Genomic DNA, 12,770 nt, shown 5'->3' with positions numbered 1-12,770 from the left:
TCCTTCACCAGTTTATCTGTGCATAAATGTGTGACCATGGTCAGCCCTCTGTGGGTCCGCCACCTTGCGTCCTTAGTGGGTCCACCTGCTGCTATTCCACACCTGGGATCCGCCTACGGCTGCCTGTGCACCTGGGTTGCGCACCCGGGTTGGTCCAGTGGATCTTTCCCGTCTGACCCCACTCTACTGCTGGCTCTGCCCCTCTTACCAGTTTGGGTGAAGGGTTCGTTGTTGTCAGACTTCCGTGTAGTTCAATTTTCTGTGGTTTGGCTGCGTTTTTGTTGCTAAAACTTTGTTGTTTTTAAACTTGGTTGTGCAAGAAGGCACAATGTTTCCACCTACGCCTCCATCTTGGTGTAAGTCCTCCTCTTTTTCATTTATGATTTTCTTCATTTCGGTCCTGTCTCCTACTTGATGAGTCTGGGTAAAGGTTTGTCAATTTTGTTTATCTTTTCAAAGAACCACCTCTTGGATTCATTGATCTTTTGTCTCTTTTTTGGTTCTATTTCATTTGTTTCTGCTATAATCAATTTCATTTTCTTCTACTCACTGTGGACTTTGTTGTTCTTTTTCAAATTTCTTTAAGTGTAAAGTTAGATTGTTTGAGTTTTTTCTTGTTTTTTGAGGGTACAGATACTTTTAGACTCAGCCTGAGCACCCTCAGACTTAAGACTATCATATAGGTCAGCTCCCCCTTTGCCTGATGCCAAGAAAGTCTTAAGGGGATATGTAGACAGATACCTGCCCTTTCCCTGTAAACATCACAAATAAATTTAACTCCACAAGTATACTTAAATTAGAAATGGTTTCCTAGACCTTTTGAACTGAGAAAAATTGTAAGGTTCATTCTGCTTCATTGAGAAAGAAAGCCTTAATCCCAAGGACTGCCATTTTCAAAGGAAGCAATAATTTGGCCTGCCATTTGTCCACTGGGAGTGCACTCTGTTTCCACTTAACAATGGTCACTTTTCCTGTTTTAGGACCCTTCTCTAAGATGGGCTTTTGGGAAAAAAAAACAAAACACTTTACGGGTAGAATTCCCAGAACTGGGCATACTTGGCTGAATCTAGCTGAGTTATTTGAGCTTTATAGCATACCTCCTACCACATGCTCACCACCACTTGCCCTACTTGGGAGAAGCCAGTTCTGGCAGGCTTCCTCATTAGGTTCTTAAACAGCCTGAGGCTGGACAGTTAACTAAGTTTCACTGAAACTGATGGGAGATTATGGGTCTTCCATGAAATTTTGTGTGTAAACTTGGAATGCAATATCATAGATTTCTAGACCAGAACAGACAACAGAGTTTACCAACCTGTATCCCATCCTCATTTTATATGTGACTCAGAGAGGTCAAGGGACTTTCCCATGGTTAGTTAATAAGTAGGCAACATAGGCAGAATTAAAGTCTTCTGAATTTCTGATCTTTCCCTGCCCCGTGCAAACCTGTGAGTTATCATGTACACTTCTAGGAAGGTAGATTGTGCCTGCCTGTCTGCCCTAAGGTCTATTTTCTGCTCTTAATGTGATCTCTGAATGATCAGGCATGTCATTATCTAGGCTCCCTTGTCTTCTATTTCTTGGTAGGTTTGACCAATGTTGTGGGGGAGGCACTGATAGAAAAATTTGAGAGCAGGAGTTGGCAAGGAACAGTATTTCTTTTCCTCTCCCTTCTTCCTTTGTCATCTCTAACTGTGATTGAGCCCTCTCTGGTCCCAGTACCTATTGGACAGTCCCCACTGTGACTCTGGCCTCTGCTGGATGATCCAGTAATATCAGCTTCTTCAACAAAAGGAGTCACAGCCACTTACTGCTGTGGTTAATCTCTGGGTTGCCTCACTGTGCCCTGTTTGGCTTCTCAGCTCTTCTAGCACTTATATAAACAATTCCCTAATTAAATTACCTCTGTTTGTTAAGACCTAGGCTGTTTTCTCTTTTCTTTACTAGACCCTGACTGATAGAGTGGGACCAACATTCTGTGTGTTCTTGCACATTGCAGGGATGCAATAAATCATGTGATTTTAATGTGATGTTAATCAAGCTGATTAACACTATATCATATTTGCTATAACATTTTAATTTATTGGAGATACATTGGTTCATGGGGTCACATAGGTTTCAGGTATGTATTTCTGTGATACATTATTTGTATGTTACATTGTGTGCCCAACACCCAAGTCAAATCATCTTCCGTCACCATATATTGGACCCCCTATACCTCTTACTACCTTCCACACCCCATTCCCTCTGGTTACCAGCATGCTATTGTCTGCCTGTGTTTATGAGTTTTAGTTTTATATCTCACATAGGAGTGAAATCATATAGTTCTTAGCTTTTTCTGACTGATTTATTTTGCTTAGCATAATATTCTCAAGACCCATCCATGTTGTCACTTGTTGTCCATCCATATTTCATCTTTTCTTATGGCTGAGTAGTATTCCAGTGTACCACATCCTCTCTGTCCAATCCTCTATTGAGAGATACTTTGGTTGTCTCCATGTCTTGGCCACTGAATAATGCTGCAGTGAACATAGAGGTACATATATCTTTGTGAATAAATGTTTTTGAATTTTTCGGGTAGATATCAAGAAGAAGGATTTCTGGGTCATATGGTAAGTTTATTTGCAATTTTTTGAGGAACTGCCAGACTGTTTTCCATAGTGGCTGTACCAGTTTACATTCCTACCAGCAGTGAATGAGGGTTCCTTTTTTTTAACCTCTCCAAGAGTTGTTATTACCTGTCTTGTTGATAATAGCCATTCAAATAGATGTGAGGTAGTATCTCATTATAGTTTTGATTTGAATTTCCCTAATAGCTAGTGAAGTTGAACACCTTTTCATATATATGTTGGCCATTTGTATGTCTTCTTGGGAGAGGTGTCTGTTCATGTCCTCTGCCCATTTTTAATTGGACTGTTTGTTTGGTGTTGAGTTATATGAGTTATTTATATATTTTGGATATTAACCCCTTGTCAGAGCTGTTGTTAGCAAATATCTTCTCCCATTTGGTTGGTTGCCTTTTTATTTTGTTGTTGGCTTCTTTTGCTGTGCAGAAGCTTTTTAGTTTGACATGGTCCTATTCATTTAATTTTGCCTTTATTTCCCTTGCCTTTGGGGTCAAATTCATAAAATGTTCTTTATGACCAAAGCCTGTAAGTTTAGGACTTATATTTTCTTCTAAGTAATGTATTGTTTCAGATCTTATATTTAGGTCTTTGATCCATTGTTAATTGATTTTTATACCAGGGGACAAACAATAATCTAGTTTCATCCTTTTACAAGTGGCTTTCTAAGTTTCCCAGCACCATTTATTGAAGAGGTTTTTCTTTCTCTATTGGATGTTTTTGGCTCCTTTGTCAAAAATTAGTTGCCTGTATACCTGTGGTTTTATTTCTGGGCTCTCAATTCGAGTAAGAGTGATGAGAGTGGGCATCTTTGTGTTGTTCCTGATTTTAGAGGAAAAGCATTCAGGTTTTCACCATTGAGTATGTTATTGGCCTTTATTATGTTGAGGTACTTTCCTTCTATACCCATTTTAATTGAGTGTTTTAATCATAAATGGATGTTGTATCTTATCAAGTGTTTTTTCTACATCTATTATGAGATCACTTGATATTTATATTTTGTTTTGTTAATGTGGTGTATTACATAGATCAATTTTATGTCAATATGTTGAACCATCCTCATGCCCCTGGAATGAACCCCTCTTGATTGTGGGTTTTTGTTTTTTTAATGTCTTGTTGTATTTGACTTGCTAGTATTTTGTTTAGGATTTTTGTATCTATATTCATCAGAGATATTGGTCTGTAGTTTTCTAGTGTTAATCCTTGCCAAGTTTTGGTATCAGGGTTACATTGACCTCATAAAATGTGTTAGGAACTATTGCCTTTTCAATTTTTTGGAAGCTTTTGAGAAGGATGGGTACCAAATCTTCTTTGAATGTTTGGTAGAATTTACCAATGAAGCCATCTGGTCCTGGACTTTTATTTTGGGGGACATTTTTGATGATCATTTGTTATAATTTTTGAAAAGCAAAAAGCAGAAACATTTTCCTAAGACACTTTCCTGATGTCAGTTTTGTGGCTTCTACACTGTGGTATCAAAAGAATGTATTCCTTTGATCTCATCAACCTTTTTCACCTCTGTCATGGAAGAGATTTTTGTTGTTGTACAGGGGTTCACATTTTTTATTGTAACAGAATGAGCCCTAATGCCATGTTGTTGGTTTCCTACACCTGCTTTGGTAACAACTACATTTGGCTTTCATGAGCCTGGTTGTTGTGACCTGTAATCCTGTTTATATGCCAACCCCTGTTCTTGGCCTCCACATAAGAATTCCCACAAGGGTTCGATTGGAGATGGTGGTTTCCAAGATTGGGGTATCTGCCTGCTGGCACTGGATTTGAGAGTACCAGCTTGTTTTTCCAAACATTAATATCTCAGTGATCTCCGAGCATATTTTCTGTTCCAGAATATATTCCAAGTTTTGTAAGAATATATCCGAAGCTTTTTTCTTTTAAATGCATAAGGGCCTAAGAGGAGGGGCAAGGGTAATATAAATTTTAACTTAGCAGACTAGTTCTTCACACTTCAACCAAAAAAATATTTTTTCTTTAAAAAAATCTCTCTTTACATATTTAAGTAATTTATTTGGGAGAAATTACCACTTATCCAACCTTGGCAATTTCAGTTCAAGAAGCTTTGAAACCAGTCATCTACAAAGGCTTAAATGTTTTCTGTTTGAAAGGTGAATAACCTTCTCCACCATGGTAGTGAGGAAAGTGACAACTTATTTTAAAGATTTTCTCCTTTTGTTTCCTTGTCTTTCCTTTGCAGACCATGTGTTTATACTACGGGATCTCCCATAAACAACAGGGCCCTTTTTCCATGCCAGGAGCCACCCGTTGCCATGTCAACATGGCAAGCCACAGTCCGAGCAGCTGCGTCTTTTGTTGTTTTAATGAGTGGAGAAAATTGTGCCAAGCCAACACAGCTTCCCGAAGGTACTGTACATGTGTTCTGTGCTTCTTTATGTATGGTACTCATGGTGGATCCAGGAACCCAATGTGCAGTGTTTTTTGCGACTTTAAAGAGCTCCTTTATTAATTGGGTTAGAATGAACATACTGAAAACATCCTGCCGTAGAAAACAGCAGAGAGGATGAGGGGCATTTGGGAGCCTGGGCATGTTACGTGGGGCTTTTCATGCCAGACTTAATAATTCCTAAATTATTTCAGCAGTTGCTTTGACCTGGTGGTTTGTGGGCTACCAGTGGGTGGTCTTGGTTAAGACTTTCTGGGCAGGCAAGTGTGTCATGGAAACACCGTTACGTTGAGTTGTCTGTGGTTTGTCATGGAGCCTGCACAAGGTTATTCATTACACTGAGTGTAGATAGTGCTCCTGTTGGCCGGCCCATGAGAGCTCCTGGTAAAGCATCTATTCCAAACACTGTTTGCCCATGGATTCTTAACCAAAGGGTCAATAAAAAAGATGAAAGGCAAGTGCTAATGTGTCCTCAAGGTTTTGTGTGGGACTTACTTGCTTATTGCAATAATTAACTCAGTTGAGAGCCTGAGCATGTAGATGCCAGGTAAAATTTTTGTAATTATAGTATTTCTTCATTTAAAATATGGTGTCTCCTCTCACATACTTATAAAAACTTTAAATTTTACAGAAAATTTAAAGTAATGAAATAATTTTAGAGAAAATGGTTGCTAACATTTTGTTGTATTTGCCTCCAATATTTCAAACTTGTATGTATATATTATCATTTCAAAATTGTAGTCATAGCAAAGAATAGGGCTTGTTTTTTTTTTTTTACTTACAATGTATCTTGAATGTTTTCCAGGTCATTAAGTATTTTTCAAAACTATGATTTTAATGTCTGCATAATATTTTATTATATGAATATATAATTTCACATTTTTGTATGAGACATTTTTATTGTTTTCAGGTTTTTTCCTATTATGAAAAAGTTGCATTAAATTCCTGAGGAAACATTTAGTATATAAAAAAGTTTTCAGGATGTGTAAGGCTGTTGGTACATATCCCAAGTTGTTTCCCAGAGAGGTTGTACCAATTTACTGCTGTACCAATAACACATTTTTTTTATACCCATCAGTAGTTATGAGGGTCTCTGTTTCCCAGGAACTTCACCCATTTCATAGTCAAGAAAAGGACTATCTTGAACCTGGATTATTTTGATTATCAGTGAGATTTTACATGTCCTTATATGTTTCTTAACCATTTTCATTTCTCATCTCTTCACTTCCTTTCTCTTTTTAAAATTTATTTTTTTTTTAGAGAGAGGATAAGGGAGGCAGAAAGAGAGGGAGAGAGGCATCAATGTGTGGTTGCCTCTCATACACGCCCTACTGGGGACCTGGCCCACAACCCAGCCATGTGTCCAAGACTGGGAATCAAACCAGTGACCCTTTGGTTCGCAGGCTGGCTGTCAGTCCAGTGAGCCATACCAGCCAGGCAGGGCTGTTCATTTCCTTTGCCCATTTTTATACTGAGGCTTTAGTGAGGTTTTTCTAAAGTTTGTTTTGTCTTTTACTTTGATTGGCTCTTTAAAAAATAGGTATTAATCTCATCATATTTGTGAAAAGTATTTTTCCCAGTTTTTAGAATGCTTTTTAATTTAATATAATGTTTCTGATCTATTGGAGATTTTCATTTTCATTTAGTCAAATCTGTCAAATTACTCTTACAAAGTCTTATTTGATTTGAGATTCATCTTCCTTTTAATATTTTTATTTAATTAAAAAATTTTCATTGAATCTTTGTAATCTCTGATTCAGAATTATGAAATGAGGACTACATTTTTTCCAAATAGGAAACCAGCTGCTCCAAGATCATTTATTGAGTCTTTTCTGGTTTGTGATACCTCCTTTGTCATAAACTAGATTTATACACATAGTAGAGTCTTCAAGAAGTATTTAGTTAATTCTCAAAAATAAAACAAGTAATACATAAAAATTTAGTTTTAAAAATAGGTCACATTTATGTGGTTAATGTACAAATGAACAAAAGGACAAAAATTGCAATAAAGTCTCCTGCAATAAAAAATATTCCTAATTCCCAGCTACTTAATAACCCTTCCCCCAAGGTAACTAAAGTCTCCAGTTTCCTTTGTATAATATTTTTTTCCCTCTTTTGCTGCATAGGTCATGGTATGCTATAAATATTTTTGTATTGTGCCTCACCCTTTAGAATAAATTTGTCTTACAGGTAATTTCATATCTAAATATAAGGAGCTTTCTCATTATTTTTATGACTACAGAATATTCCATAAATGGGTCTTTTACAATTTAGTGAACCAATAGCTCTAGACTTTACTGTATTAAATAAGGAATTTAATGAGCATTTACTTCTAGCATCTTCATTCCCTAGTGTTAATTAATACATTTTTGGGGTTTAGGACTGATATTATCTCTATAGTTTGTTTTTTATTGTATCTTCTAGGAATTACAAATTATTGTCTTACATCTTCATCTAGTTTCAAATCATATTTGGAATAAGTATTTAGACTATCTTTATTCTTCAGCTTTTAAGTATGAATCATGATCTCTCAAGCACATGAGAAATGGTTTCAATAATTTTTTTCTAGAAGCAAGGATGTGTGGTATGTTGTAGGAGCCCTCCCATATTTAGGTTGGCTTTTTTGTTGCATTCACTTATGAAAAATCCTTGGCTAGGTATAAAGTCTTAGGACTTCTTTTCTCCCTTAAACAACTATAAACATTTTCATTATTGTTCCTTCCCTAACATTTTTTAGGAGAAATCTGAAATTGTTTTTTTTTTTTAATTCTTTGAAAGTTTGATTTTCCTGCCTAAAGGCTCGTAGAATTTTTTTAATTTATACAATTCACAACTTTACTAGAAAGAAGCTAGTTATGGGTACCATTGCTTTTATTCAGCTTTATCAAAGTATAATTTACATGTAATAAAATGCATACAGTTTAAACCTTGTCAATGAAGTTTGACAAATATATATATTTAATTAATCAGCACCCCAATGAAGACGTAGAACTTTTACCCCAGGACTCCCTTGTGCCTTTGCCATCTCTAGTTAAGACATTCCTCCCTAACCCCACTTCTGTCAACTCCTGACCCAGTTTCCATATTCATAGATTAGTTTTGCCTCTGCTAAAAATTCATATAAATGGAGTGATTCCATATGTACTTTTTTGTATCTGGCTCCCTTTGCTCAGCAGGTTTGTGAGATATGTCCATATTGTTGTGGGTGTCAAAGTTTATTATTTTTTAAATTAGTAAATAGTAATCCATTATGTGAATAAACCACAGTTCGTTTATCCTCTTACCTGTTGACAGACATTTGAATTGTTTTTAGTCATTATGATAAATAATGCTGTGAACATTACAGGTCTTTTGAAGATATATAGGTTTTCATTTCTCTTGGGTAAATACCTAAGAATGGAATTGTTGGATCATATAAGTTTATGTTTAAGCTTGTAAGTATCTTCCAAACTATTTCCAAAGAGATTATATCATTCAATCAGCAATATGTGAGAGTCCCATTGCTGTGCTTCCTTGCAAACACTGGTGTTGTCAGATCTTTTAATTTTAGCCTTCCAGGAGAGTGTAAAATACCATGTTGTTGTGGTTTTAATTTGTATTTCTCTGATGACTAATGATGGTGAGGAACTTTTCATATTTACTGTTCATTTTTATATCTTCCTCTGAAAAGCATCTCTTTAAATCATGTGCCCATTTATTTAATGTTGGGTTTTTGGTTGTTTTATTATTACATTTTAAGAATACTTTGCATATTCTAGGTATAAGCCTTTTATCAATACAGATATTACAAATACATTCTCCCAGCCTTGCCCTTTCATTTTTTATTCACATTCTATACCACTGAGTTTCAAGAAAAATTTTGTTCTTTACTAATTCCATTATAGATTTAAATTGTTATTTAAGTTTCTTTACAATCCTTCTTACCCTTTTGATGTATTTCTTTGTTATCTCTTAAACTAACCGTTACACTGTTTCAGTCTGTTGTCGTCTCATACTTTTTACTATTTTTTCATAGAAGTTATATGTTTTTATATCATAATGGGAATACCAGTTTCCTAAACTGGTTTTGGTTTCTATAGCAAATTAATTTCTGAGGCTGTTCTCCCGCTAAGTCCTTAGAATGATATTTTCTTTTACTTTTATTTTTCTTCCCCATAGTTCTCATGGCTGTCTTGCTGGTGTATACCAACAGACAGGATAAAGTCTATGAATTCCTCTTTGCTCCATTCACTGTCTACATGTGTCCTGCCTCAAACCCACTCTGTTCAACAGTTGAGAGGTTACTGATGCACACAGCTTCTTTAACCAGGCTTTGGTGTCTTGCTGGTAGTTTTCTAATGAAGTTCTGCCGGATTCATACAGGCTCTTTCTCTACCCTTTCTCCTTGGTTCCCTGACATGCTGACATGGATTGAGTACGTGAAACACTGCATGTCAAGCACACTTTGATACCAGGACACCCAGCCTCCATTGCTCCCTGTATAGGTTTCCTTGTGGTGACTATCCTTTTCATGATGCCACGTAGCTCTACCTACCTTGACCTCACCATGCCTGCATACTTTCTAATTCATGGTTTGGCCCTGCAGTTCATAAGTAAAGACTCATGTTTAGTGGTATTTCTCAAACTTGAGCATTATTTTTATTTTTAGAAGGAAAAATATTTATCTCGCAGTTTACCAAGGTGGACTGAAATTCTTTGTGTTAGAACAATATTTTAAAACTATAAACGTTAAGAGTAGATATAAACTCTATATGCTTATAACTCTTAGATATCTATAAAGCCAAATTAAAATTATAAGTTAAGCACAGACCAAACTATTAAATCAGTAAAATTCAAGTGGACAATTTAAATTTAATCTAAAAATTAATATTTGGTTGAAACGTAATTTTCCCTCATAATATGAATGTGCTGCTCCAGGAAGGTTTTTTGGAGATTGTTTTGCTTGAGCCATGTGATGATCTTTTTCTCTACCACTTTCCTTCCACGTGCTGGAAAGCTTTGGCTCACACAGCATGCCGTGGTGTCGTTTAGCCTGTACTCATAAAGAGCATTATCCGTATGTTCTTTTCTCATTGTCTCTCAATAATGAAAGCAGTGCTGCATGTCCCCGTGTTGTCATATGTACTAATGCACGTGTGAACTCTGAGATTGTTTGGCAGTAGTTGGTTATATCTGGGTGATCCAATCAACTGGCCAGATCCAACCCACTGCCTGTTTTTGGAAATAAAGTTTTATTGGAACATGGGGCCCTTGTCTATGACTACTTTGGTGCTGCAATGGCAGAGCTGGAGTTGAAATAAACACCATATGGCCTGTGAAACCTAAAATATTTACTAACTGGCCCTTTACAGAATAGAGCCTTCTGACCCCTTCAATAATCTGTCTGTGGTTGTCTATCTATTTGCAAATAATCATAAAAATTAAAACAAGAATTGACTTTAAAATTTTTGTGGAAAATTTTCATACCTCCAGGAATATATCTGTGGACCTTTTTTTCTGAATTACCAGTTCATCACAGAGTTAAAATAAAGTATATGCTAACTGGGAATTTCTTATGTTCATACCATTTACACCTTATATGCTATCTCACAGCAGACTTTACCATCTCAAACTGAGGGAGATTGACAAGGAGCAAGAACTCTGCCTAATGCTGCTATTCCTTCTGTGGCCCACAGCTGGGTTCCCTGGAGAACAACCAGGAAAGAGAACTGACAAAGCTCTCTGCCAGTTCCAAAGTGGGTGTTCTGAGCAAGGAATAATGTCTCTGTCCTTGCACCCCTTAGAAGAAAATCGGTATGTGGATACAAAATGATGCGACTTCCTTTCCTAAGTCATGTTTTCTTGATTTGTAGATTGGTCTCATAGGACATCCTGTCTTTCGCACAATGCTCTTTAAAATGATGAATTATCTGTGAAATATGAGTGGCAAGACTTGTCCCTCAACTCAGTTTCCATCACAGTGCCACATCAACCTGATTAGCCACATTTGCCAGGCATCAGCTGATTTCCTGAAAGAAGCAAAGCACCTGGGAGCAGCATAATGTAAATGAGGCAGATAACAGGGACAAATGACAGCAGCCCAGGGACAAAGGATGGAAATCAGAAGGCGGGCCTCTGAGTCCTAGCTGCTTGAGGGAAATCACTCCTCCTGGCTGTTTGTAGAAAAGAAGGCTAATGGTTCTGACTGTAACCCAATGACCATCGTAAGAATTTTATTAGCTGAGAAGCCCTTTTTCTCAAGAGAGCTAAATCAAGGCCATAGATTTAGATTGACTTGATTGGCTCCTTTCTTATTTAACTTCCTCAGCATAATGTCATTTGGGCAGACAGAAATATCAGCCTATGTGTTATTGTTGGCCCATATTCTCTGCCAAAATGTAGCTAACCTATTAAGCACCGAGACCCAGAGTCTGTAATAGGTGCTTAACACTTATTTGTTGAATAAATGTGTTCTGTGTAATCAGACAGAAGTAATATGTTCATGGAAGAAGCATTTAAAACCACTGCTGATAGTGACGACCATGAGTGCAGTGTCCTTCCTTTAGCTATGCTTCTGATTAGAATTAATGCCTTTTCTCCAGGTGCAATAGAGTTTAAAAGAAATAAATTGCTGTAGTCCATTCTTAGTTTCCCATTTGGTAATTTTTTTGTTTAGTTTTATTTTTGCAGAGTCTAATTTAGTGTATTTCTACATCTTAGAAAAATAAAACAGTCCACTTATACTTTTCATGGGAAGCCTCAAGTAATGAACAAGACTGACTAATTTAAGCTCTTTCCAAATGTACAAGAAAAAGCATATGAACAAGTGTAAGGTGTTAAAAACTCTATGTGCCCTCACATAGGATCTGATTTCATTTTTCTATTCAAAAGTAAGAGACTGTAGACATTACTTCATCCTGGGCAAAATGCTACTCTCTGGCCTGCCCAATAGACCAGCTCTCTGACATTTTCTTTCTTGATTTTGTGTGGGAAATTTTAGAGAAAAGCCAAGATTTCAGGGTCCAGACCCTCCTGTGTGCAATTGAAAGCCAACTTTTCCTCCCTCTTGATGGCTCAAAATGAGCAATACTATTTAGACTGCTCCCGCAGCATGCAACCAGAAATTATGTATAAGGAAATGGTAAATTAAAGACATTTCAGAATGGTCATGATTAAGTGTTTTCACCACAGAGAATGCAAAGTAAAAAAGCTTCTTGTTTCTGGAACTGAGGAAACTTTATTCTGGGCTAGTTACACATACATGTTTCAAGGAGCACAGATTAAATACTGTACTTCTTTTCATCTTTTCAGAAAGCCACTGGTCATTGGAGACTGTGTTCTGCTGTTACATCTCTCATAAGGGTTCAAATAATGCCTAGCCCTTTCTAAATTTGTGTCAGGTCATTCTTTTCTTTGTGGCTTGCCTTTGACTAGTTCTTGCTTGCCTTCCTAGCATTGCACTTATCATCCTTGGCATACAGGGAGGTTATCCTGATTTCTTTTGGATAATGATGATTTCGGCAGGCAAGTGTATATCAGCTCTTATTGCCACCTGTGGATTTTTATCTCAGGCTTGATATTCATGAATATTCTCATGTGGGTAGAATACTAAAATGTACCTGTGACTACTTGGAACAGTATGATTTGGTGTAGTTTGACTATCCATTTTGTACTTAAGTTCAAGGGGAACTAGGTTGTCTTTGTCCTAGGTCAGAATGGAGGGTGAGACTTGGAAGAACAGTCCTGGTGCC

At 36.8% G+C, this 12,770-nt stretch overlaps 1 protein-coding gene across 8 annotated transcripts in view; it reads left to right on the top strand.

Annotated features, from left to right (window-relative positions):
- The window catches only part of AOPEP (aminopeptidase O (putative)), a 439,006-nt gene that overhangs the window by 78,912 nt on the left and 347,324 nt on the right, over positions 1-12,770 (top strand). For all 8 annotated transcript variants that reach the window (XR_005080838.2, XR_005080837.2, XR_005080836.2 and 5 more), the window contains one exon: positions 4,834-5,000. Coding sequence is in view for 4 of the 8 variants with exons in the window: in XM_037133315.2 (XP_036989210.2) it covers positions 4,834-5,000 (167 nt within the window). In the remaining 4 variants the exon portion in view is untranslated. The remainder of the gene's footprint in view (positions 1-4,833; positions 5,001-12,770) is intronic.

The sequence above is a fragment of the Artibeus jamaicensis genome, unplaced genomic scaffold (genome assembly GCF_021234435.1).
Source record: "Artibeus jamaicensis isolate MK-2021 breed Jamaican fruit bat unplaced genomic scaffold, CSHL_Jam_final scaffold_1964, whole genome shotgun sequence".
In the NCBI taxonomy this organism is placed as follows: Eukaryota; Metazoa; Chordata; class Mammalia; order Chiroptera; family Phyllostomidae; genus Artibeus; species Artibeus jamaicensis.
Note: the sequence above shows the minus strand (reverse complement) of the source record. Positions and strands in the feature narration are given on the sequence as shown.